This window comes from Antechinus flavipes, chromosome 1 (assembly GCF_016432865.1).
Source record: "Antechinus flavipes isolate AdamAnt ecotype Samford, QLD, Australia chromosome 1, AdamAnt_v2, whole genome shotgun sequence".
Classification (NCBI taxonomy): domain Eukaryota; kingdom Metazoa; phylum Chordata; class Mammalia; order Dasyuromorphia; family Dasyuridae; genus Antechinus; species Antechinus flavipes.
Genome location: NC_067398.1, coordinates 117,070,379 through 117,096,185, shown reverse-complemented (window position 1 = coordinate 117,096,185; position 25,807 = coordinate 117,070,379). Strand labels below are relative to the sequence as shown.

The window sequence follows — 25,807 nt, the reverse complement described above, 5'->3', positions numbered from 1 at the left end:
TGTAGGGTCTTGGCCAGCCAATCCTAGACCTGGTGGGGGGGTTGGGCACCCCCTCAACTCACTCATAAGGGCCAGCTGGGGGTGGGGGGGTGGCCGGCTGCTGTAGGTTGGACGGGGGTCAGAGTTGCGTGGAGGGGAGACAAGCCCATTAGGGGGGCTGAAGAGAGACAGACAAACAGGTGGAGAGATTGAGGAGGAAATCCCCACGTGTGAAAGAGACCCCCAAGAAAGAACGCACCGGCCCCTGGCCCCCAGGAAGGGAGCAAGATGGAGGCCGCACACTCCAAGACCACGGAGGAATGCCTGGCCTATTTTGGGGTGAATGAGAACACTGGCCTCAACCCTGACCAAGTTAAGAGACACCTAGAGAAATATGGACCCAATGGTGAGTATTTGGAATTGGAGTCAGTTAGCTGTCTTTCTCAATCTGGTCCCTTTCCCCTAGATCTTGGGGAATAAGCTGAGGACGGCAGAATTCTGGAAGGGAAGTGGGGATTGGTGGGGTGCCGTCTCCAGGGCTCTGATCACCATCTCGCTTTCTCATTCTTTGGCCCAATTCTTTCAATTTGGCCATGGCATTATGGGAATGGAGAAAATGTTGGGCAGGAGAGACTGGGAATGGAGAAAATGTTGGGCAGGAGAGACTGGATCCTAAATGAACTTTTTATTTTCTTTTCTTCCAATCCTCCACCAGAACTCCCGGCAGAAGAAGGTAAGTAAAATAATCCCTATATATCCCTCTCCCCTTCTCTTACCCCACCTCACCTCCCCCTCACCCCAGCCTCTTTGCCCCACTCCTTTTGTGTCTATAAATCACCAAAGTCCTTTTGTTAATGATTCAGATCCACCAGAAGGGAAGAGCTTCTCATTTCTGACCCTTTGCTACAAAAAATTTTTAAAATATCATTCTCTTCTGGAGAGAGGTATAAGCCATTTTCCATTCTTCCCCCAAGGTCTACCTCTTGCTCCTGAGGATGAGGAGTTGCTCAGGGCTGGGAATTTTAATTTCTCCAGGCTCTCAGATTCACCCCCTCCCACCTTTTTACCTACCCCACATCTCTTAGTTTTTTCCTTCCCTATTCCTAATCCCAATCATCTGGCATTTCTCTTTGATCATTACTAGCCCCCACAAGGCAATCTTTTCCTTCCCCTGCTTTCCTCTCCCAGGCAAGTCCCTGTGGGAGCTGGTGGTGGAGCAGTTTGAAGACCTCCTGGTCAGGATCCTTCTCCTGGCTGCCTGCATTTCCTTTGTAAGTTCTGAACATGGCACCAGGGCCAGGAAAGAGCTGGGAGACGGTGGGAGGAGGGCTGCTTTCCATGAGGAGACTTGGGGATGAGGGAGAAGCTGCGCAAGGCCACTCGTGGAACTCCCTTCCCTCCAGGCCCTGTGTGCTCCTCCCCAAACCGGTGCTACCGAAACGTGTTCTTTTCATTAGTATCATTGCATGTACTGGAGAAGGACATTAAATAATGATGATAGTCCTCGTCCTGGTTTTCTACGGGAGGAGGAGGATGGATGACGATGGGAGGAGGGAGGGGCGCTCAGCTGGGCGCTGGAAGCCTAGACTTCCCCTCGCTCGCGAGTTCGGGAGCCTGAGGGTCCGCTCAGGGGCCCGTGGGGAGGAGCGGGGACAGAGCGGACGGGGGCGGGGATGGCCCCCTCCTCCCCTTGGACTCGGGCAGTTTTCCTTGGGGAAAACTCGGGAACGCGAGTTCGACACCTTAAAAGGTGAAGGAACTAGCGAGATAGTAATAATAATGAGGACAAGAAAGCGGCCGCCCCCTCCCCGGACGGAGCGAGCAGCCAGCGCCACTCCCGACATGCTCTGGGGCCCGGGCTCCCCGGCCTGGGGAGGCTGGGGCTTCTGGGGAGTCCCCGGTCCTGCGGATTGGGCCAGCGGGGAAGCGGGGAGCGCCGGGCGCGGAATGAGCGGCCCGCGCCTCAGGCCGCGCTCGGACTCCCGGCCCTGGATCCTTGCTCCTCAGCTCCCCCCCAGCCCTCCTTTTCCACGCGGGCGACCCCTAGCTTTCTCATGGCCGGGGACCTAAACCTCAGGGGAGGGTCTGGCTCCCGGGAGCCCCGAGATTTACGTCTGCGGCTCCAGATTAATCTGCCCAAGCTCTGACCTTGGCGGCCCTCCAGCCTCGATCTCCTTCTTTGAAACAACTCCCCAGTCCTCCTGCCCTCACCCCGGCATCTCCTTCCCGATCCTACCATTCCCCGACTGCCCCCCCCCTCCCCTTAGTTCTGGCTGCTCCGCCGCGGCTTCCCCAGCCCTACCGCGGCCCCTCCCTCCTCCTGCCCAGCGACCGTCCCTTCGGCCCCCTGGTCTTTGGTCTCCCAGGTCCCTTTCTCTCCTCACCCTGATTCCCTTTTTTTCTTGGCTGTCAGAGCCCTCCTCCTTCTCCCCTCTCAAATTTGTATTTTGACATTTGCTGGAGCTGTCGCTGGGCAGGGAAAACAGCTGGGGCCGGGTGTGTGTGCACGAGGCCCGGTAATCCTATCTCCCCGCAGCTCTCTTGAAATTGGAGCCCCCCTCCTCCCCTCCACCCTGGGCTGGGGCTGGGGGGGCGGGCTCCAGCAGCGGGGTGGGTCGCAGCGCCTCTCTAATGGGCAGTTTTTTTGGTAAAACAGTTTTCCTGTTTGTGGGGGAGGAGCGACTGGGGGCTTGGGTGGTCTCTATGCACAAGAGAAAATCAAACCCAAGTGTGTAGATAAACAGATCTGAGATAAATCATCCCTCCTGATGCTTGCGCGTGTGTGTGTTTTTTGAGAGGCATAACATTAAGAATGTTAGGTTTGCAGTCAAGAGACCTGGATTCAAATCCAGCCTCAAGACACTTGGGGGACCACAAGCAAAATTATTTAAACCTACAGAGCCTCAAGTTTTCTCAGTTATAAAAAAAGGAATAGTAATTATTGTAATATCTACTTACCTCCTGTAGTTGTTACAAGGAAAGTGTTTTAAACTGTAAAACACTACAAAACTATGAGTTGTTTTACAGTAGCTTCCCCACTGCCTGTGAGCAAGTGCTTCTGCTTAGGAGAGGTAGACTTGAGCATGGGTTATGAATGTGCCCAGTAGCCCCCTCAATGATTCTAAGTGTGAAAATATCCCTCTGTATTCCTCGTTCCCCCACCAGCGCTGCTGGGAGCTGCCCTGGGACTGTGTCATTCTTTCCCCCTCTCCCTCCCACAGGTGCTGGCCTGGTTTGAGGAAGGTGAGGAGACCATCACTGCTTTTGTCGAGCCCTTCGTTATCCTCCTCATCCTTATCGCCAATGCCATTGTTGGGGTTTGGCAGGTCAGGATCACTCACACCCCCTCCCTCTCGCACCCTTGTGTGTGGTACCATGCCCTGAGTTTCTTCATTCCCCTTTTATTTTGTCTCCTTTATCTGTCTCCTTGTGCTGCTTTTTGGCCTCCTCTCATCAACATTCCTTTATCCCAACATTTTCTTGCTGGAACCCACAGGTGTCTTCTCTCTGTTGTTGTTTCTTGCACCCAACACCAAAGGTTTCTTCCTGTCTGTTTTCCCTATCCCATTTTCTTACTTTCCCCTAGCTTTTGGTTGTTGTTGTTTTTTTTTTTTTTTTCTGTCCCTTTCACTCCTTTTCAGGTTCCTCTTCCTCTGCACCTTTTCTCCACTGACATTTCTTGACACCCCCATATAGTTTCTCCTTCCCTGTCACCTGCAAATATTCCTTTATTTTCTCTCCGTAACATTAAGGATACCCCATCACACTTAGGCCTCAGACAACCCATCTTATAACTTCTTCTTGAGGCTATCTCATCTCTCAAGGGGGGCTCATATCTCACATTTTTCTTCCCCAATCCCCCCACCCACCTCCTGCAAATGCCTATTTGATTCTCCTTTCCTGCTTGAGACTCTTCGGTCTCTTTCCTCCCTCTTGAGGTCCCTGCTGACCAGCCTTTTCCCCTGGGCTGTCCCCCCTTCAGGAGCGGAACGCAGAGAACGCCATTGAAGCTCTTAAGGAGTATGAGCCTGAGATGGGCAAAGTATACAGGGCTGACAGAAAGTCTGTGCAGCGGATCAAGGCCCGGGACATCGTCCCTGGAGACATCGTGGAGGTGGCTGGTGAGTTCTTCGTCCAGAGCCTGGAAGAAGGGAAGGGAGGGAAGGGAGAGCCCGGGGAGATGTGCGTAGGGAGAGCATTTGTTCATCTGGGTGTGTCTGAATGAGCCGGGGAAGAAGTGTTAAAAGGTTAGGATGGAGGCTTGAGGTGTGAAGAGGTTGGGAGGAGAGGTAGAGAGGTCTTGGCTCCTCCTTCCCAGACTCCTGAGGAGGTCACCCCGGGGCATCCAGCCTTCTCCCCCTCATCAGCGCCCCCCAGCAGCTGCCCCCTCCTAGAGTCTCCACGAGAACAGTCAGTCCTGTCCTCGTGGCTGAAAGCAGAACCCCCTTCCCCCCCTTCTCTCACCCGGCACTTGTTAGCAACAGGTGTACCCAGGGCCCTGCCAATGGGTCCCATCGCCCCCACCCCTTGCTTAGCTCCCCCCTCCTTCCCCTACCCCAGGCTTCGTCAGCTATAAATCTTGACCTCTCAGTGCCCTTGAGGAGTCTCCGAGGGGAAGGAGCGTGGGTGGCCGGGAGATCAAGCCCCCGGCCATGTATGGAAAACATGGGCGACAGAGAGAGCACGAGACCTGGCGTTGCGGGGGAGGGCTGTGGGTTGGGAGGGAGTTTGAGGAGTGTCCCCGCCTCCCAGAAACCGAGGGACACTTAATGCCTAACTGGGGAGAGGGGTGGGGGCCAGGCGGCTAAGATTACGGGGATTCTGTCCCCTTCAGCGGTTTTTATATTTGCACTTCTGCCCAGGGCTTCCCTCCATCCCAGAGGCCCTTGGAACACATATATATGCTCTCCCTGTACCAGAACCCCGTTATCAGAGTATGGAGACTCTGGGGAGGGGAGCCAAGTGAAGAAGAGGTGGGTGCTGAGGATTTCCCTCCTCTGCCCCAACACAGCGGCAACACAGTTTGGAGCCAGGGCCATGACTGTCTATAAATATGACTGGGATAGGTGACAGGGTGTCCCGACATCAGCCAGCCTCTTCTCTCCCTTGTTTCCTCTGTCCTTAGGAGGGGTGGTCCTAAGGATGACTGAGGTGGGTTTCTTACACCCCGTTAAGAGAAAGAGAAGAATAAGGATATACCCTTCCCCCCAGGGTATTCCAGAAGGGTTGAATTTGTTAGGCTGAGGTCCCAGAAGATGTTTTTCTGTTTCCTAAAAGGTCCTTAAATTGGAGAGGTCATCTCACCACATGACATCTGTTTAGCTCTGAATTCCTAGTATTAATTGATATACTCATGGGTCTCTCCTATTTCTAAATCTACAATCTCTCTTCCAAGTGTGTGTATGTGTATCTCTTTTTTTTCTTTTTTCACCTTCCTCCCCCATTTTTCTATCTCTCTTTCTTTTCTGCCCTTACCTCAATTTCTTCTCTTTTCTTTATCTCAACTTACTCTCCTGTTAGCTTATTTTTTTCCCTTCCTCAACCTCACTAGGAGAATTTGTTTCCCCATCTTGCTTTCTCCTATGCATATGATCTGTTACCCCATTTTTAGTCTGCCCCACATCCTTTTGGTCAGTCATTCAGCAAATATTTATCAGCAAATGCACATGTGGAGCATTGTGTTAAGCAGTGGGGAAATTTGAAGACATAGTCCTAACCCTAATGGAGCTCACAGATAGAAGTTCTTCACCTTTGTGTTATGGATCTCTTCAGCAATCTGGTCATAGTAATGTTTTTAAATGCATAAAATAAAATGTAGAGGATTACAAAGAAAGCAAATTATATTTGAAAATTTTGTATCAACTTTTTTTTTTTTTTGAAGTTCAGGGACCCAAGATTAAGAATCCCATAGACTGTGGTAAAAAGATAAGACAGATAATTATTAAAGAAGTTCAAAACCAAATGCTAACCTGAAATCTGAGGAGGAAGGTTGTTTTGAAGTATTTTAAAGGTATCAGGGAAAACTTGGAAGAAGTGATTTCCAAAAAGTTGAAAATCAATCTGCAAAGACAGGTGGGGAGGGCACAGAGCCCTAAGTTTATATCTAAGTATACCATTTCTCTTCCTCTCTTTACTATTCTCTCTTTATTGTTTTTTCTTTTTGCTGAGGCAATTGGGGTTAAGTGACTTGCCCAGATCACACAGGAAAAGTTGTGTCTGAGGTCACATTTGAACTCAGATCTTCCTGATTTCAGGGGCTGGTGCTCTATCCACTCTCTTTACTATTCTCCTTCTGCCTTCCCCATTCTCTGATTTTTCCCCATTCTCTTAATTTTTTTCTTAGTCCTGGTTCTCCTTTCCTCTTTCATAATTGCTTAACCATCTTCTCCCTCTTCTCCCCAGGTTCTCTTTAAAGTTCATCTGCTTTTCTCTTGTTTACGTCTTTTCTCCTTGGTTTATTTGGTTACATTTTCTTTCCCTTTCATTTATTTCTCTGATCTTTTCTGCTTCTCCATCCTCAGGTCCTTTTAGCATACTGCTTCCTTATATGTGTATGTATGTGTGTGTATGTGTGTGTGTGTGTGTGTGTGTGTGTGTGTGTATAGTATTCTTATCTTCTGCTTTTATATAATTGACTTTTGAATATGACCTTCATCTTTCCCTCAGAGAACCAACCCTTGTAATGTAAAATGGAGGGGATAAAAGCAATTCATCAAAGTTAAAACACATCAAGTCCTACATTAGATGCACTGTACCAACAGGCTTCTACTTATACAAAAAAGTGGGAAAAGCATATTCTCATACATCTTCTTCAGAGCCAAGTTCAAAGCCAATTACAATATTTTTTTTCTTTTTCTCTCTCTCTTTCTTTCTTTCTTTTTTTTTTTTTTTTTTTTGGTTCTTTCCATTTACATAGTTGCAGTAATTGTGTATGTTGTTTTCTGAATTCCACTTATTTGACTTTGCCTCATTCAGCTCATCTGTCTTCCTGTGTTTCTCCATATTTATTGTTTCTTATATTCAAAAAAGATTCCATAACATGAATATGCCATAATTTGGTTATCTATTTCCCAATTAATGGGCACTTATTTCATTTTCCATTCTATGCTATTATCAAAAAATGCTGCTATCACAGCATTTGTTGTATAAATTCATCTTTCCCAGTTCAAATCTGGCCTCACTATCTGTGTGACCCTGTGTATACCTCATTTATAAAGATGAAAACCATTTGTTAGGAAAACCTCAGACAGAGTGACACTGTGAGTCAGACACAACTAAAATACATTTAACAACAAGGGCCTATCTTCTTATATTGCTTCAGAAATTGACTATTCACATCTCTAATCATCTTTCCTAATGTGCTGGATATGAGGTGACCCTTCAGAATTGTTTCCATTAACATCTCTTATTAAGAGTGATTTGGAACAATCTTTTATATGGTTTTTCAGAGTTTTCATTTTTTTTGAAAAAGTTTTTTTCATCTCCTTTGAGAATGGTTCTTGGTTTTATTTATGTTAGTTCCTTATAAATCTTGGATTTCAGACCCTTATCAGAGATATTTAATACAATTTTTCCATCAAATATTTATTTTCTTATTCTAGATACAAATGTAGCCTGGATTTTGTTCATAGCATACTGTTTTAATGTCACTTTATGTATCTTATTAACAATGTTATCTTTTTGTCCCTAAATATATCTTTCTCTTCTTGTTTCTCCCGCAGTTTTCAGGAATAAAGAAACAAGCTTTCCTCTCCAACTGACCTTTTTTTTTTTCTCTTACAGTGGGTGACAAAGTTCCTGCAGATATCCGTATCCTGTCCATCAAATCCACCACCCTTCGGGTTGACCAGTCCATCCTGACAGGTGAGAGGTGGAAGGAGAGATGAGATCTTTGACTGGAGAGAAGGAAGAAGATAAAATTTTGGAAATGCAAAGGGACAGAGAAAATGGGGGGAATGACATGACTCTAGGTCTTTCTCAGGATTTCTAGTGGCCACTGTCCTTTATTTTTATGGTTTTCAAACTTTTCCAGTCTGTGACTTCTGGAGAATTATTGGGATATAGGAGAGGTGTGGGGAAGAGGAGGTGCTAGCTCCCCAACTACTCTTAATCCATTTATCCTTACACTGATATCCCTCATTCCAAACGGAGTGATGCTCTATGCAGAGGTCTAGACTTCAAACTGTCTTTTTTCTCTAAAACATCTATTTCTCTCTTCACTTCAAAGACTGACATGGAGGAAACCCAGAATGTTGTGACACCTCAAAGGACCCTATCAAATTTTTTGGGAAATAATAGCCCATTTCTAATAGACGTTTAGAGTTGGAAGGAACTTTAGAGGTCATTTTTATGATCTTTCTCCATGGAGGGGGAAGGGCAGAGCATCAATGGGAGTCCCTCTTCAGGCAGAGGGCATCCAGGACTGAAGCAAGAGTATCTCCCTATAGAGTATACTTCAACCAGGACTTTTGAACCATGACCCATTCCTTAGTAATGGAAAACAAGGGGGAGGCCGTGGGAAACAGGACAAGGTTCTTAATTCCTGGAGCTGTTTGAGCATAATGAGTGGTGCTGACAGAATGCTATTCCTTAGAGTAGGCTGTTGGGAAAAGAGGGCCCTAAAATCAGAAGGATGGAATAGATTCACCAATACGAAATATAATCTCCTGCCCATCTCTTTAGGTGAGTCTGTATCTGTCATCAAGCACACAGATCCTGTCCCCGACCCACGAGCTGTCAACCAGGACAAGAAGAATATGCTTTTCTCGGTGAGCCCCTTGGGGTCTGGAGCCGGAGGAGCAGTGGGCCGGGCTGACCCTCTGGCGGAGGGGAGGTGGTGGGATAGGAGGGAGCTGTGCCCGGGTGGAGGCCTGCCCGCCCCAGTGTGCTCTCCTCCCAGTGAGAGCGGAGGCCTCTGGGGAGTGGGAGCCGGGCCGTCCCCGTCACCCCATTTACCGGCGCCTGGTCCCGCCTCTCAGGGCACCAACATCGCGGCAGGAAAGGCAGTGGGCATTGTGGCAACCACCGGAGTGAGCACCGAGATCGGCAAGATTCGGGACCAGATGGCCGCCACGGAGCAGGAGAAGACGCCCCTGCAGCAGAAGCTGGACGAGTTTGGGGAGCAGCTGTCCAAGGTCATCTCCCTGATCTGTGTGGCCGTCTGGCTCATCAACATTGGCCACTTCAACGACCCCGTCCATGGGGGCTCCTGGTTCCGCGGGGCCATCTACTACTTCAAGATAGCCGTGGCCTTGGCCGTGGCCGCTATTCCTGAAGGTGGGAGAGAGCGCTTTGTGGGCCCATTTCGCTGCTTCTTGATGTGCCCCTTCCCTGTTCCCGCTGCGCCCCCTCCTGGCCCTCAGTGGAAGGACGCCACCCGCTCCCCAGCGTGCCTGCCGGGCATCCTGGTCTGCCGTGTTTTGGCGTAAGCGCCTCCTCCCAGGCCTCCAGGCATACCTGGAACCGCACCCAGCAGGCCTCCACCCTGCTATCGCCTCTCCCACTGCCCTTCCAGGGCGCCACTCATTCCCTACCCCCCTGCAGGTCTGCCGGCCGTCATCACCACCTGCCTGGCCCTGGGCACCCGCCGGATGGCCAAAAAGAACGCCATTGTGAGGAGCCTGCCCTCGGTGGAAACTCTGGGCTGCACCTCCGTCATCTGCTCGGACAAGACGGGCACCCTCACCACAAACCAGATGTCTGTCTGCAAGGTCAGTGGAGTGAGCCGAGCCGGGGGCCGGGCTAACCTCGGCCTTCCAGAGGGCGCCAGCGCGTGCCCACCTCCCTCCGGGTCCCCTGCAACCACTGCTGTTGGCCTGGAAAAAGCTCAGTCGCTCATTGAAGGCGGCACTGATGCTGGGTAGGGACCGATGACCTAGGCTGCCCTTTCTCTGCATTCACTCCATAGAAGGAGAGGGCCCTTCCCTCTCAACCCAGCTGCCGTCCCTGCCTCCCAGACTGGCCACTCCCTGGCTCAGCCTGGAAAACAGAATAGAATGATGTTAACTTTAGAATACTCACTGTTATAAATAAGACTCCATCCTTGCCCTGATTATAGAGTGTAAGGAAAGCTTGGGGGAAAGTTGGTGGGGGAGGATTAAGGAGAGCTAAAAGCAGATGCACACTGGATGCCTGCTGATATATCACCATTAGTCTGGAAAATATGGGGGAGGGAAGAAGTTAGAAAAAAATTAGCCTTCCCTTAACACTGACAACTTTGTTATTGTTTGTCTAATTCTGGAAATGAGTTTAGGGCATTTAGAGAGGGGAGATGCCAAGAATCAGATACCTGTCTAGAGAGTGAAGGCCATCCATCTCACTGAATGTATCTAAAGCACTTTGACTACTTAATCAGATCTGAGGGAGACACTTTCTTACTTTCTTACCTCCCCTTTTCCCCTCTGCAGATGTTTGTCATTGATAAGATAGATGGGGATCTCTGCTCTCTGAATGAATTTAGCATCACTGGTTCCACTTATGCCCCTGAAGGCGAAGTGTAAGTGGCCAAGATTTCCCTCCCCATCCCCCAGATTCTTTTCTCCTTCAGCCTTGTCTTTCCTCCATATATCCTTTTTGACTAGCATCTCTCTCTCTCTCTCTCTGGGCCCTACATTCAATCATTGTTTCTTTTACCTTCCTCTGCTATTTTTGTCTTCTCCTTGCCTTTCCCTCCAGACTTATTCTCTCCTACCTGTCCCATCCCCCATGTTTCATGGGTAACCCACCACTTTTCTTTACTATCCCTTTTTGACCACCTGTTCACTGCTTTTCCAATCCATCCTTTCCCTGTCCTCCTCTGCCTTTCCCTTTCCCTCTGTCTTCTCCCTTCATGCTCCTCCCCAACTCCCACAGCCTGAAGAACGATAAGCCCATCCGGGCAGGCCAGTATGATGGGCTGGTGGAGCTGGCCACCATCTGTGCTCTCTGCAATGACTCCTCCTTGGACTTCAATGAGGTGAGAAGCAAGAATACCTTTTGTTCCCAAGTCAAACTGCCACTTAGCCAGGACAAGGGGAAATCCTAGGGAATGGTGGGAAAAACTGAATCCTTTCCTGGTTTGGGAAGGGAGATGGGAGGAGGCGCTATGTTTCCCATCTCCCTTTCTCTCTCTAAGCATAATTAATAGTTGTATTTGTTCTTGTGTGTGTGTGTAGGAGAAGCCAGGTATCTGGAGAATGGAAAACATTCTCTTAACCATTTCTACCATTATTTCTACTCAAGTCCAAAGGTGTTTATGAGAAAGTCGGGGAGGCTACTGAGACGGCACTCACCACCCTAGTGGAGAAGATGAATGTTTTCAACACAGATGTGAGAAGTCTCTCCAAAGTGGAAAGGGCCAATGCCTGCAACTCTGTAAGTTTAAAAGGCTTCCCCTCAATTATAGGGATAGGGTGTGAGGAAGGACACAAGACTTGAGTCATAATTAGATTTGAACTCTAGCTCCAATGCTTACTCCTTGTGCAGTCATTCTTTAAATTGGGAATAATAATAAATACCCCAACAGGGTCCTTGTGAGAACAGCATTTTAGTAAACTTTAGAGGGTCTAGAAATATGAGCTACTAGGATTGTTTCTAACTCCTTTGTGCCCCTTGTAGAATATTTTAGATTATTTCCTTGTGGAGATGTATGGAGTTGGTTTCCAATTCTTTATAATGTTTGGCAGAAAAATCTTTACTTCCCAAATCACTTCCTACTTTTAGGCTAAATAAATCTAATTTACTTTTACTTTTACTCCTAGGTCATATTCTTAACTTGTTAAGGCATTTTTATGGCTCTCCTCTGGGCCTGCTCTGCCCTGTTTATATCATGCTCTAAATAAATCAATAAGAGGAAGGAATGTTTTTCCCCTTTATCTTATCTGCAGAAGCATCATTTCCTAGTGGTTAGAGTTCAGGGCTTGGAATCAGAACACCATAGCGCTTCAAATCTCAACCCTGAAACTTTGAAGTATTCTCTTCTCTGCATGCTTTAGACAAATTCCTAGGAGTAGAGAGAATATTCTCTCTACTGAAATTCTCATATGAAGTACCAAACTTAGTTCTACACTAAAATTACTGGGCTATGTTTTTTGTGGTTTCCAGAACTCTTTTGTCTTTAACATAGTAAGTCTTACTTCGTGATGCTGTCTTTTCCTCCACCTTCGCACTCCACTGCAACCAATTTATGTCTAATCTCCATCCTTTCCCCCCTCCATTTTCCCAGGTGATCCGCCAATTGATGAAGAAGGAATTCACCCTGGAGTTTTCCCGGGACAGGAAGTCCATGTCTGTCTATTGCTCTCCTGCCAAATCTTCCCGGGCTGCTGTGGGAAACAAGATGTTTGTCAAGGTTAGAAACCAGACTGCCCCCCCACCCCCGGGTCCAGAGAAAGGCCCTCGCCCTCTTTTACCAAATGCCCAGATGTTCTCCTGCCCTTTACAGGGGCAGCTAGAGCTGTTAGCCGCCTGGATGCTCCTCCCCATTTTTGGAGAATAGATTTCTCAGCTGTTTCTCTCCTTTTAGGGTGCTCCCGAGGGAGTCATTGACCGTTGTAATTATGTTCGGGTGGGCACAACAAGGGTGCCACTGACAGCATCAGTGAAGGACAAGATCATGACTGTGATTAAGGAGTGGGGCACAGGCCGGGACACCCTGCGGTGCTTGGCCCTGGCCACGCGGGATACCCCTCCCAGGCGAGAGGAGATGTCACTGGATGACTCGGCCAAGTTCATGGAATATGAGGTGAGTCCCCCTGGTGTGACCCACCCTCCGAGCCGCCACGAAAACCACAGTACTGGGGGCAGTGACATTGGTGCTACCCCGCCCCCCCATCCTCGCGCTCGCTCTGTCCTGGGTCAGGCGTGCTGACTTCCCATCCCTCCGCTGCTCAGAGGCTTCAGTCCGGGGTACTCTGCTCCCCGCTGCCCTGGATCACTGCCCTTCTCCTTTCGCCCCGCCACCGGCCTGGTTTGTTGTGTCTCCTCAGACGGACCTAACATTTGTCGGAGTGGTGGGGATGTTGGATCCCCCTCGCAAGGAGGTCATGGGCTCCATCCAACTGTGCCGCGACGCGGGGATCCGAGTCATCATGATCACAGGCGACAACAAGGGCACGGCCATCGCCATCTGCCGGCGCATCGGAATCTTTGGGGAGAACGAGGAGGTGACGGGCCGAGCCTACACAGGCCGAGAATTTGACGACCTGCCCATGGGAGAGCAGCGGGACGCCTGTCGCCGCGCCTGCTGCTTTGCCCGGGTGGAACCTTCCCACAAGTCTAAGATCGTTGAGTTCCTGCAGTCCTTCGATGAGATCACCGCCATGGTGAGGACTCGGGGAGCAGAGGAGCGTGGGAGGGAGGAGAGCGCCAGGAGAGGCGGGACGTGGAGGAGAGCGGCCTGGGCTGTCTGAAGCTGGTCGCTTCTGGGCTCCTCTGACACCCGCCTCTGTCTCGTGACCCTGCAGACAGGGGATGGGGTAAATGATGCCCCAGCTCTGAAGAAGGCTGAGATTGGTATTGCCATGGGCTCTGGCACTGCTGTGGCTAAGACTGCGTCGGAGATGGTGCTCGCAGATGACAACTTCTCCACCATCGTCGCTGCCGTAGAGGAAGGGCGGGCCATTTACAACAACATGAAGCAGTTTATCCGATACCTCATTTCCTCCAACGTAGGGGAGGTCGTCTGGTGAGCTGCTTGGGTGAGGGGGTGGGTGGTGAGTTAGGAGTTGGGGAACAGTACATCTTCAAAAAACATTAGCTGGGAAAGAGAGGGAGTCCTTCTTTCCTCGAGAGGGAGTCCTTCTTTCCTCAAAAGAGAAGGATTGGTGATCAGTGACTAATTTCCCCCACCTGCTTTCCCTTCTCTTGCAGTATCTTCCTGACTGCAGCCTTGGGATTGCCTGAGGCCCTGATCCCTGTACAACTGTTATGGGTGAATCTGGTGACTGATGGGCTTCCTGCCACAGCCCTGGGCTTCAACCCTCCAGATTTGGACATCATGGACCGTCCCCCAAGAAGCCCCAAAGAACCCCTTATTAGTGGCTGGCTCTTCTTCCGCTACATGGCTATTGGAGGTGAGGGACCATATCTTTTCACCCTACCATCAAGTCCCAATCCTTTGTCAGTAACTTAAGAACTTCTCTGTCCCAGGGGACTTAACTTCCACTAGGGACACCAATTCCCAATGTTTCCATCTTCTGTTTTTTTCCCATCTAGCCCATCTCTGTGCTTTCAATCTTCAGTCATTTCTCTTTCCCGATTTTTTTTCTCCTACTCTTGATTCCCCATTCTTTTCTCTAATCTTCCTTGTCTCTTCCTTTCCCTCTAGGTTATGTGGGTGCAGCCACAGTAGGTGCAGCAGCTTGGTGGTTCTTATATGCAGAAGATGGGCCTCATGTCTCCTACAACCAGTTGGTGAGGAGGGGGATGGCTAGCTGTTAGATGGGCTGGTTCCTCATGAGAGGACTAAGAAAGGGTGCAGGGAATTTTACATGGGAGATTGTACCATGTGAATCAGAAAGAGGGATTTTCCTTGCAATAAGGAAATTTATCGCCAGTGATAAACTCTGACCCTTCTTTCACTCTACAGACTCACTTCATGCAGTGCACAGAGGAAAATCCTGACTTTGAGGGTCTGGATTGTGAGGTCTTTGAAGCCCCTGAACCTATGACCATGGCCTTGTCTGTGCTGGTCACCATTGAGATGTGCAATGCTCTCAACAGGTGAGGATGCTGCTCCTTTCAAGTCCCTTTCTTTATATTCTCATTCATTAGACATTCTTATCCTTGTCTGTTTTTCTGAATCATTCCTCTGCCTTCCCTCTTCATTTCCCCACCTTGCTACCGTCTTCCTACTTCAGCCTCTCAGAGAACCAGTCCCTACTTCGGATGCCACCCTGGGTGAACATCTGGCTCCTTGGGTCCATTTGCCTTTCCATGTCTCTCCATTTCCTTATTCTTTACGTCGATCCCCTACCGGTGAGAAAGCTTTGTGCCCTGACATCACAAGTAATGTGCTTCCCCTTGGACGTAGGTCCTTGGGCTGGGGTTCAGATAAGAATGATAGAGCTCTCAAGGGGGTGAAGAGAACACAGGGACTAGATGGGAGATTCTTGTCTCAGGTTGGGTCCTGTGCAAGAATGTAGTTGGGTTCTCCATCCTTCCTCCGGGGATCCCTTAGCAGCCAGACCAGGGAGAGGATCACAGGCCCTCACTCACTTTGGGTCCACCCACAGATGATTTTCAAATTGCGGGCACTGGATCTAACCCAATGGATGATGGTCCTCAAGATCTCACTGCCTGTCATTGGTCTGGATGAACTCCTCAAGTTTATTGCCCGGAACTACCTGGAGGGTAAGTTGTCTCCCCTTCCCAAGTACCTCATGACCTCAAGTTCCCAGTGCTGCAGATGCAGCCCCTCTGCGCTGCTCCATGTCCCTCCTTTTCCCTTTCCCCCCAAAAAATCTTCCTTTCTAGGTGGAAATGTGCCTCCCAAACTCTGACCAGACCTGTGTCTGCAAAGGAACAAATCCGATTTCTTACCCCTTCCTTTTCCTCCTATATGTGGTCCAATCCACACTGTCTCCATGTGCTCTTCCCCTAAACTGTTGGTGTCTCAGTCCTATTCTCTGCTCCCTTCTATGGATAACTCATTTCTCTCTGTCCTCTCTGACTGTAGGGTAACCTGTTTTTCCCTCCTTCATCTCTTTGAATCCGTGTCACAGGTATCACCCTCTTCTTCTCTTTCCTTCACCCTTCTCCAAGCCGCTGTCCCCTGCCTGCCCCTTCCCACCTCCCTTGATCCTTTCAATCCCCTGCGCCTGCTGCGCCATGCTGGAGCCTAATCTGCTACTGTCCAAGAGAATGGGGTTGCTGACCCATTTTGTGGAAGTTCAAGACTTCCTTGGTCTCACTTGGAGGTTTTCCTCTTCTCCCAATCTAGGGAGTCCCCATGACCTTACACTGCGCTCAGCGGGGCAGGGCTAAGAGCTGCTCATGGGGATGCATGGGGGATGAGTGGGAGGGCTGGCAAAGGTGGAGACAGGGAGAGGTGAGTATGGGGAGGGGAAAAGCAGGATCCAGAGTCTGAGCCCCTCTTCAGGAAGGGGTCACATGTGGAGGTGAGTGCTGTCCCTCTAAGAGAGTATCCCAGAGGTTTTGGGGTGGGGGCGTAGAAATAACGAGGGTAGTGAGTAGTTATTTCTCCCTTCCCTCCTTATCCATATCCCTTCATTCATTCCCTTCTGTTTTCTTTCTAGATCCAGAAGATGAAAGAAGGAAATAATCAGCCCCCTGGTCCCCAATACCCTTCACAGCCACCTTCTCCCCACCCTGGTAGAGAAATACATCTTCAGCCGGTGATGTGGCACAGCCTTCCAAGATCCCTTCCCCAAAGCCTCCCCCCGCCCCTCCATTCTCCCCTCTGCTCCCTCCCGATCTCCCTTTCACTTTTCTGTTTATAAAACACAACTTCAGTCCTATCCCCTCCTATGCCTCTTCCCACCTCAGCCTCCCTCTTTTTACCCACCCATTGGCCCTGCTGCAGGGGCTGTAGGGACAAGGCGACCCTCTGAGCTGCTAATTTATTGACATTAAATGAGAGCAAACTCTGGCCTGGACCTCCATGTGTGAGAACAAAAGCAAGTCTGGTTAAGTCATATATGACCCCTCCTGAAAGCACATTCGTGTCACACGCACATGAAAGCAGATGTGGCCAGGGAGCATCCTACACATGTGCTGAGGTTTCCCTGTTAGCCCCAGGGCACTGCAGAGGGGACTGGGAAGAGGGAAGGGCTGCTGTAACAAAGATGGGAAGGCGGTCCATGGGACCAAATGGTTCAGAAGCTGAATTAGTGTCAGTATTGGCTGAAGGGCAGTATGGGTGGGGGGCCCTAGAGCTTCAAAAACATGCTCTTGCGCCTTTGGCTGGGGAAGGAGGGGTCACAACCCTCTCCCGGCTGTCATCCCTGAGAGCAGAAAGGCCCAGTTTACCTGCTATGGGAGGGAGGGAATCTAGATGGGACATGTTGAGCCCCTCCACCGCTGGCTCAGAGGAAGGGGAAAGAGTTTTCCTGAGGGGCTAGAAGGCTATGTTTCATCATCCCCAAACCCCAGAAATCCTTGATTTTACTGGAGTCTAAGAAGGCAGGTTCCTTCCCCAGAGACAAGTGGGAGGAAGGGGAGATGGCAGGTTTTGAAGCCTGGCCTCCTGCTGTGTTCAGGTGTCCTTTATGTCCTTCACATCTCTAAGGGGGGTCTCGTCCACAATGTTTCGCACTTGGTCCAGGGTCTCTGCCTGGCGGATCCTCTCCAGGCGCACCTGTGGGGGAAGGGGGTTGTATATAAGGTGGAGAAGTACTGAATTTCCCCTTCCACCTCCAGTTGATAAATTGATGACTCCCTTTTCCCTGGTCCTTGGGAAACAAGCCAGGTTATGGTAACCGTCATGGGAAGTCTGGTGATAGAGGGTGAACATTCACAAAACGGCAGTATTTATTATGTGAATTTGGGTAAACTGCTCCCTCTGTTTGGGCCATCTGAGCAGGAGGGAAGCTGACTAGATCTCAAAGGTCTACTTCAGTCCGGACATTCCATATTCTAAAACTGTGAAGATGTACGCGTGAGCTGTTTTTTCTGTTTAGTTTTCGCTTTCTCAGCAACAGCTGAGCGGGCAGGGTGCCTCCTGCGTGGAGTCCCTCACTGCTCAGTGTAGCCACGGGGTCAGGGCACTCCTCCCCAAGGTGACCTGCCCACCCAGTGGCTCCTCGGCCTGGGAGCCCGTTTTTACCTGCAGGGCCTGGGACAGCCGAACAAAGTCCCTCTGTACTTGTTCACTTGTCTCCAGCTCAGCCTGAAGCCGTAACACCTTTGCCCTTTGTTCTGAGAGAACGTTTGTGAGCTGAGCCTGGTAGGGGTGGGAGCAAAAGGAAGTCTGGAGTCCCAGGTTCAGGTCATCTACCCTCCACCCTGCAGCACCACCAGGAGAGGGGAGGAAGAAGACAGTAAGAGGCACAGGGAGAAGCCTGTGGCCGAGGGAACGGCGTTCCCACCTCCCCGTTCCCACACTAGAGCCACAGCAGGCAGAGAGAAGTGGAAGCAAGGTACGAAAGGCAGGAAACAGCTCTCCCTCTCCACATGAACACAACCTGCCCAGCTGCTCAGACCTTCTCCTCAGTCCAACTGACAGCTGGGGGGGGCGGCTGCCTCTGGGATGCCTGAAGCTGCTGCTCTGCCTGCAGGGCGCGGGGGGAGAAATGGGTGAGAGGGAGCGCTCCTTCGCTTCCCCCAGAAGCCTCTCCTTTCCATATTCCTGTCCATGCGAAGCCCTTACCTTGCTCTGCTCCTGCTGGATCCGTTCCATCTCTGTCCTTAGGCTACACAGGGAGGCTGGGAGGTCAGGGGGTGCAAATCAGATCTACTACCTCTCCTATCACCATCTTCTCCCTCCTTCCATCCTTCCTTCCATCCCAGCCTCCATCTTTTTATACTCACCCTCTAAAACCTCTGTGTTGTCATGGCAACAGTGGGATGGGAGAAAAGAAGAAGAAAACGGAGTCAGGCCACGGCATCTCTCTGCCTCCTCCCAACATCCCCCCCCCCATGTGTCCAATGCCTCCTTGGGACGCGCTAGTCCCTCGGCGTGCCTCCCTCCCTCACCCGTTTCCTCTCGCTGCACTCTCAGCTCCCTCTCCAGAGCAGCCCTCGAGGCCGTCTCCTCTTCCAAAGCCTCTCTCAGGGTCACAATTTCGATGCGGAGTCGCTCGGCTTCGTGCTCCTGGGCACGCTGACATTCCCGGGCCTCCTGCCGGGTGCTCCGCAGCAGCTGCTGTAGCTCCTGGAAAAGCAGGGGCCGATGAGGGGGACGGAGGGGCGGGGCCAGAGGTCATTCCGCGTCACCGGCTGCACACATGCACTAAGGCAGCTGGCTGAGTGAACACCTCGGAAAACAGAAGTGCTAGAAGGAACTGAGGATTGATTAGTCTCTTCTCCTCATTTATCAATAAGGACATGGCCCCAGAGGGGGGAAGTCATTTATTTGCCTGAGATCACAAAAGTCCTCTCCCCAACTTTTCCACATTAGTTTCTTATGGTCAGATCAGATCCTCTCTCTCTCTCTCTCCTTGGGAACAGACTGGAGAGCAGTGACTGCCCTAGTTTCCCAATCCCCTTCCGTACCAGGGGAGATGTGGGCAGCAGCAGCTCCTCCTCTCCACGTTCTTGCTCCTGAACTTGGGGGCCTAAAGGCAAGGGTTGCCGGCACCGAAGGCCTTGGTTTTCCTCGTTTAGCCGCTTTATTTCATAGCAGACACGCTTGTGAGAGGCAGCCAATTCCGCCTGCAGCCAGGCGAGAGATGATGTTAAAGGGGGGTCCCCACCCCGGTGCTCTCTGCAGCAGCCTCAGGCCCCAGTACTTAGGAACACTCCCCACTGCTGGCCAGTTTCAGCTCCTGAAGGCCTGCCCCAACCCGCTGAACGGGGCCCACGTGGGCCACCATGGCTTCTCTCCTAACTCGGCCCGTGTTAAGACACTTCTAGCCCTACCCTCTGCTAGCTCCTGGGCTGAAGCTGAGGTGTCGAATGAAGGTTGCCCGGCCTCCCTGCAGAGTGTGGGTGCCCCCAGCCCAAAGCCTCCTCACCATCTGCTGCTGGGCCCTCTCCTGAGCCTGGCTCACCGTCCCCTGCAAGGTCTGCAGAAGCTGCTCCGAGTTCTGCACCTGCGCCAGCAGGACCTGCACCTGGGCGAGGAGAGACACGATCAGAGAGGCCGCCATCCCCGGGGAGGAGAGCAGCAGGAGCCCTGCGCCCGGCGCTCCCTACCTGCTTGGCGCAGTCTTCGCTGCTCCGCCTCAGGGCCTCCTGAAGCTCGTCGCGCTCCCGCCCAGCACTCTCCAGCTGCCTCTGAAGCTGCTGCAGTGACTCCTGCTGCTGCCGCCCCTGGCACAGAAATCCCGCCACACAGAAGATGAAGGGGGGCCTGCCCTCCCAGGAGGCACTGGAAAAGTCTTACAACCTTCTAGATGGATAAAGTCTTAGAAACCACTGGATCCAGTGCTTCACCTGACAGGGGAAACGCAGGCCCTGAGGAGGGGAGTCCTGTGCCTGGTGAGTGAAGGGCTGCAAGTTTCCAGATTCCCGGCCCAGGACTCCTTCCCCCGCCCCACCCAGCCTGCCATGGCTGCCTGCTCCTGTGAGCCCCGCGCCTCCTGTGAACGCCCCCTCCTCCTGTGAGCACCCCCTCCTCCTGTGAACGCCCCCTCCTCCTGTGAGCGCCCCCTCCTCCTGTGAGCACCCCCTCTCCTGTGAGCGCCCCCTCCTCCTGTGAGCCCCGCACCTCCTGTGAGCGCCCCCTCCTCCTGTGAGCCCCGCGCCTCCTGTGAGCACCCCCTCCTCCTGTGAACGCCCCCTCCTCCTGTGAGCGCCCCCTCCTCCTGTGAGCACCCCCTCCTCCTGTGAACCCCCCTCCTCCTGTGAGCGCCCCCTCCTCCTGTGAGCACCCCCTCTCCTGTGAGCGCCCCCCTCCTGTGAGCCCCGCGCCTCCTGTGAGCGCCCCCTCCTCCTGTGAACGCCCCCTCCTCCTGTGAGCGCCCCCTCCTCCTGTGAGCACCCCCTCTCCTGTGAGCGCCCCCTCCTCCTGTGAGCGCCCCCTCCTCCTGTGAGCCCCGCGCCTCCTGTGAACGCCCCCTCCTCCTGTGAGCGCCCCCTCCTCCTGTGAGCACCCCCTCTCCTGTGAGCGCCCCCTCCTCCTGTGAGCCCCGCGCCTCCTGTGAGCGCCCCCTCCTCCTGTGAACGCCCCCTCCTCCTGTGAGCACCCCCTCTCCTGTGAGCGCCCCCTCCTCCTGTGAGCGCCCCCTCCTCCTGTGAGCCCCGCGCCTCCTGTGAGCGCCCCCTCCTCCTGTGAGCGCCCCCTCCTCCTGTGGGCGCCCCCTCCTCCTGTGAGCGCCTCGTGCCTCCTGTGAGTGCCCCCTCCTCCTGTGAGTGCCCCCCACTCCTGTGAGCATCCACCCAGACTCACCTCAAGCTGCAGCTGCTCCCATTGGTGCTCTGACACTAGCTGGTAGCCGGGGGGCGGCAGGTAGATGCCTTCGGAACCAGGGTCCCGGTGGAGACGAGAGAGGCGGTCTCCTCCTGCTCGGGGCTCATTCCCCGCCGCCCTCGGGGCAGCGAGGCACTGCTGCCAGCTCTCAGCGAGAAGGAAGATATGGAGGCGCTGTCATCACAGTTCCGGGCAAAGACCTCAGCGGCGGCTCCCCCATCTACAGCCAGATCTTCGGGAGGCTCCAGGGGTGGGGAGGGGTTCCGGGGCAGAGGGAGCAGCTCTGTGGAGCCATGCAGAGAGTGCTGGGGATGGGCACGGCCCTACGGAGCGCCAAGGGAAGAAGAGAAGTTTGGTGGGAGGCTTTCTTTGTGTCCCCTCTCCTTCCCCCGGGGCCCTGGCCTGCCCTCCCTTCACCTGGCCGCCCTGGATTTCCTGGATCAGTTCCTCTGCCCTCAGCAGCTTCCCCTTCAGTTCGGCAATCTCCTGCTCCATGGGCAGCACGATCTCCCGAAGTTTCTCTGAATCCTCATGAGCCTAGGCACCCAGGGGATGGCACAGCTGATCCCCAGCAAGTGGCCCAGAGCTACCCCTCCTCCTCCACCTGCTTGGCAATCTCCAGGGGTTCTCAAGTAACGTGCAAACAAACAACTGTCCCTGGCACAAAGACCTCCACGATCTGACACCTTCTCATTCTGCCTTATTTCCCTTTGTGAACGTTGTACTTAGAGAGGGCTTTAAGACTTGCCAAGTCCCTTTCTCACAATGATCCTGTGAGGAGGAAGTAAAAATATTATCTCCATCTTAAAGATGGGGGAACTGAGGCACTGATAGATCGACAGGATCACACGCTATTAGACATTCGAGGCTAGATTTGAATCCAGGTCTGACTTCAAAATCCAGGGCTCTTTTCACTACCTCGGTGCATTCCTGAACCTTGCAACTTCTTCCCATTACCATGCTCAACTCCTTCTTGAATTCCCTAGCTTGGTGTGAAAGCCCAGCTCAAACCTCCCTCCCTTCAGGAAGCCTTCCTGCCACCTCTGGCTGCTAACGACTTTCTCCCTGGGTTTCACACAGCACCTGCTTTGCTTACCCTCTACTGCACAGGTATCAAACATGCTGGCCAGTGCCAGCCTAAGGAAAGTGCATAAAACTCCAATCAACCTAAATAATATTGAAAACTAAGTCAATATGTTGTGGCCACAGGACTTTTTATATAAATATATATATTTATTATATGTGGGAGACTGACAGCACCGCTCTACTGCCGATGTCCCGGCTGTTACCTGCTGGTTATTTGTGTTCTGGCCCCCTCCTCCATTAGACTGGAGGCTCTATGAGAGCAGGGACTGAATCTTCCCTGTGCTCTTCTCCCTCATCTAGAAGGGGGTATGTACAAGTTCTCATGTCCAAGCACTTCTTCCCCTTCAAGCTTCTCTTTCTTCAACAAGGCTCCACTAACTGGGCTCTTACACTTCCCTAGGGATACCCAAAGGCTTCCAACCTTTTCCATTTGCTTTTCCAAGGAGTCCAGAGGGTGAGAACGAGAAAGAAGCTGCTTCAGCCGGCTCAGCTCCCTCTCTCTTGCCTCCTGATCTTGCAGCTGCTGTTTCCGCTCTTGCTCCAGAGAAGAGATTCGAGCCTCATAGCTACTAATGGAATCTAGAAGGAGGGATGGAAAAGCAGTGTGGGATAGGGGAAAGAACCCAGGAAACCTGGGGCCAAATTTCATCTCTTCTCCTTACAATCAGTATGACCCTGAGCAAAGCTACTCCATCCTTAAGCTTCTTCATGTTTAAAGTGATAGGGCTGGACTACAGAGATGGCCTTTGAGGTCTCTTCTAGCTCTATGTATTTGAATCCTGTGAAAGGAGGTTATGGAACAGGGTCAGCCAAATTCAGAATCACTGAGGGGCCGTTTCACGCTTAGGGTGGTGAAGCTTAGGCAAGTCCCAAGGAAAAGAGAATGCATTGGAAAGAACAGGACTAGAAAGGAAAGAGTAAAGAGACTGAGGTAAGGAGGAGAAAAGATATGGATATGGTGGTATGATGGGAGGGGAAGGAGGAAGTGATAGAAAGGGAACCCTGGTTCAAAGGTGATAAAAGTGAAAAGGAATTTCCAGGGATTAAAAGGGAAGGAACCCTGAAGGAGGAAAGGCACAAAAGAAGGTACCTACTTGCCCACATATTGCATAGGGGGTTGGATTACAGCTGAAATAGAGAGCTACTGATTGAAATGACACTGCCAAAATGGAGAGAGGACTCTAAACAATAATAATCATACCCAATTAAGAGTTACATTGCTTTTGAAGTTGTAAGGCACTTTATATATATCTTATTTGATCCTCACAACAATCCATTGAAACATTTAATACAAATATGATAGCTACAGTTTACAAATGATGAAACTGAGGTTGAGGTGAGATTTGCGCCAGGAGCAGGATTTATATTGGAGTTTTTCCTGACTCCCAAATCTGGCTCTCTTACATCCCCTCTGAGGAATGAATGAGTAGATCAACAAAAAGGCTGACAGAAAAAGGAAAAAGCTTCTGATAAATGTAGAACATAAGGTAGTCATATAAAAAGTAAGTTTGGTTTGGGTTGAATCTCCTGGGCTAATTAGAATAACAACAGCTTCCATTTTTATAGTCCTTGTAGGCTTACCAAAGGCTTTCTTCCTAACAGCTTGAAGCTGGCAGTGTGGACATGGCCATCAAGCCTCTAGTTGCCAGGCCCAGAGCTGATCTGAAACAAAGCAGGACCTCTGCCTTATTCTTTCAGGTTCTTCTGAGCTCTGGAGGTCAACACCGTCAAAAACAACTTGACATGGGAGAGAGGGCAAAGAGTACTTAGCCTGGTCTTACAGGAGATCAGGCTCTGAAATCAGCTTTGGACACTTATTAGCTGTGTGACCATAAGCAAATCCCATAATTTCTCTGAGGCTCAGGCAATCCTAAGGAAGGCTCTAAGTTACAAACTGTATTTCATTTGGTAAAGTGATAAAATTCCTGATAAAGACTGATTTATTTCAGGTAAGTAACTGGTAATATCTCAAAGGGCTACTGTGAGAATCTAATGAGATACTTATAGTCATTTCACTATGTACATTTGCTTATAGTATACACATACATACATATATACATATGTGTATATATATATATGCTCTTCTATAAAGCCACCACGAAGGCCCTTTTACAACCATATCCTGAGAGAAAGCATTTACTTGGGACATGTGCTGATAAAGGGGGTATATAAAAGACCGAGGGGGCAGATTGTCAGGGAAGAAAAAAAATGAGGTTTGAGGAAGACCCTCTGTCTTGGGGTCTTGGGGGAAGCTCAAGCGGAGGCCTGAAGGACAGGGAGCCTCGGGACTCCTATCAAAAGCTGGGGTGTCACCAGGCAGACAGATCGAGGAGCCTCTGGGATCCGGTCTCACCTTTGAGGATGGTCTGCAGGGATGCAACCTCTTCCCGGCACTGTCTCTGCACCTCCGCCACAGCCTCGGCCTTGGTGCTCTCACTCACTTCTGCCACGGCTTTCATGTTCTCCATCTCTGCCAGGGCTGCCCCGAGCTGGGCTTTCAGCCTCCCCAGCTCTCCAGCCTCTGCCTCCAAACTATCGCCCCTCATTGTTGGGTTTGGTTCTGCAAAGGTCACTTCACTGAGACTCTCCTAGCCCCAAGCCCACAGTTTCCCACCTATGTTTCAGCGTCATTCTCACAATGGGAGACCCTAACCTTCGTAGGAGGTCTCTCTCCAAGGGCCTGACCCTCTCCCCCCACTGCTCCTCCCATTTTTCACAAACCCTTTTCCCCATATCATTATAAGCCACCCCTTCTCCATAAGACCCGCCCCTACTCAAAGCTCCCCTCTAGTTGTGCTTTTTCCAATGTTCCAACCACTCACTCTCCTCAAACCCCATCCCTTCTTTGGAAATGCTCCTTTTCCAAAGCCCTCCCTTCTTCAGGAGCATCACTTTTCCCCAAAACCTCAAAGCCCCACCTAGGCTCTATTTCCCAAAGCTCCACCCATTACCTAAAGCCCCTCCCTCTCTCCTGGAGCCCCATTTCCCCCCTAAGCTGCACCTGTCACTCAAAGCCCCACCCACTCCCCACAAACTACCCTCTCACTAGCAAGGTTCCTGTCCCAGCCCCATCCTTCTATAAATGCCCTTCCACTTTCCCACAAAAGTTCCACTCCTCACTCAAAGCCCCACCCACTCCCAAGTCCCACCCAGTCCCCAGGTATGCTTTCCCCAAACTCCACCCCTCTTCCAAAGTCCCACCCACTCTTTACTAGCTCCACCCCTCGCCCTCGCAACTCCCCCCTTTTTTCTCAAAGCCCCTTCTAACATCTCACTTTCTCCAAAGCTCCGCCCCCAAACAAAACTCCGCCCACTCATACGAGTCAAGTCCCGCCCCTTTCCCCTTCCGCCCCACCTCCTTGCCTGACCTTCACCCACGTGCCCTTTCTCAACTCCCCGCCCTGCCCCGCCCCCTTTCGAACGTCCAACTCTTGGTCCCTCCCTTCTCTTCCCCCCTCCGAGGGGAAGCTCCGCCCCCTTCTCTCTTCCCAATCTATCCCCTTTCCTGGGTCTCTCTTCCCGCCCTCCTCTTAGCCGCCAGCCTCCGAGCCTCCTAAAGCATCGGTGCTCGCTCCCTTCCGTACCAGCCGGTGGCTGCCGCTGCCCGTTCTCGCTCGTAGTTGCAGTTGCCGCTGCCGCCGCCATTGCCAGAGCTCAAACCCTGGTTTCGCACTCCCAGGCTGCAGCCCGCTGCTCCTTCCGGGTCCGCTCGGGTGTTTCCGGATACACTCG

The 25,807-nt window shown here is 51.5% G+C and overlaps 2 protein-coding genes across 3 annotated transcripts; one reads left to right on the top strand and one right to left on the bottom strand.

Moving 5' to 3' along the window:
- Nucleotides 1-88: 88 nt before the first annotated feature.
- On the top strand, nucleotides 89-16,567 carry ATP2A1 (ATPase sarcoplasmic/endoplasmic reticulum Ca2+ transporting 1). Of its 2 annotated transcripts, XM_051988544.1 has the most exons (23): nucleotides 89-385; nucleotides 695-712; nucleotides 1,168-1,250; nucleotides 3,201-3,305; nucleotides 3,962-4,100; nucleotides 7,762-7,842; nucleotides 8,662-8,747; nucleotides 8,958-9,255; nucleotides 9,523-9,689; nucleotides 10,386-10,474; nucleotides 10,831-10,933; nucleotides 11,200-11,331; nucleotides 12,182-12,307; nucleotides 12,482-12,700; nucleotides 12,945-13,280; nucleotides 13,422-13,642; nucleotides 13,828-14,030; nucleotides 14,285-14,370; nucleotides 14,546-14,679; nucleotides 14,817-14,934; nucleotides 15,192-15,309; nucleotides 15,635-15,680; nucleotides 16,215-16,567. In XM_051988544.1, the coding sequence occupies exons 1-22, from the start codon at nucleotides 268-270 to the stop codon at nucleotides 15,637-15,639; spliced, it is 2,985 nt and encodes a 994-aa protein (XP_051844504.1). In that variant the 5' UTR covers nucleotides 89-267; the 3' UTR covers nucleotides 15,640-15,680; nucleotides 16,215-16,567. The 2 variants fall into 2 exon arrangements, with proteins under 2 accessions (XP_051844504.1, XP_051844496.1); XM_051988536.1 differs by lacking the exon at nucleotides 15,635-15,680.
- RABEP2 (rabaptin, RAB GTPase binding effector protein 2) lies at nucleotides 16,525-25,807 on the bottom strand. The gene is given in 14 exon segments (XM_051988608.1): nucleotides 16,525-17,275; nucleotides 17,744-17,860; nucleotides 18,287-18,342; nucleotides 18,448-18,459; nucleotides 18,613-18,790; nucleotides 19,132-19,290; nucleotides 19,593-19,691; nucleotides 19,774-19,890; nucleotides 20,969-21,039; nucleotides 21,042-21,312; nucleotides 21,407-21,526; nucleotides 22,497-22,654; nucleotides 24,429-24,635; nucleotides 25,660-25,807. Coding segments are annotated over 14 exon segments (1,728 nt in total). The 5' UTR covers nucleotides 25,721-25,807; the 3' UTR covers nucleotides 16,525-17,173.

Excerpts from the sequence above, each read along its gene's own strand:
- ATP2A1 (XM_051988536.1), top strand. The coding sequence starts at position 268 with ATGGAGGCCGCACACTCCAAGACCACGGAGGAATGCCTGGCCTATTTT. Across the intron at positions 13,281-13,421 it reads TCGATGAGATCACCGCCATG|ACAGGGGATGGGGTAAATGA; the intron begins GTGAGGACTCGG and ends GTGACCCTGCAG. Across the intron at positions 15,310-16,214 it reads TGCCCGGAACTACCTGGAGG|ATCCAGAAGATGAAAGAAGG; the intron begins GTAAGTTGTCTC and ends TTTTCTTTCTAG.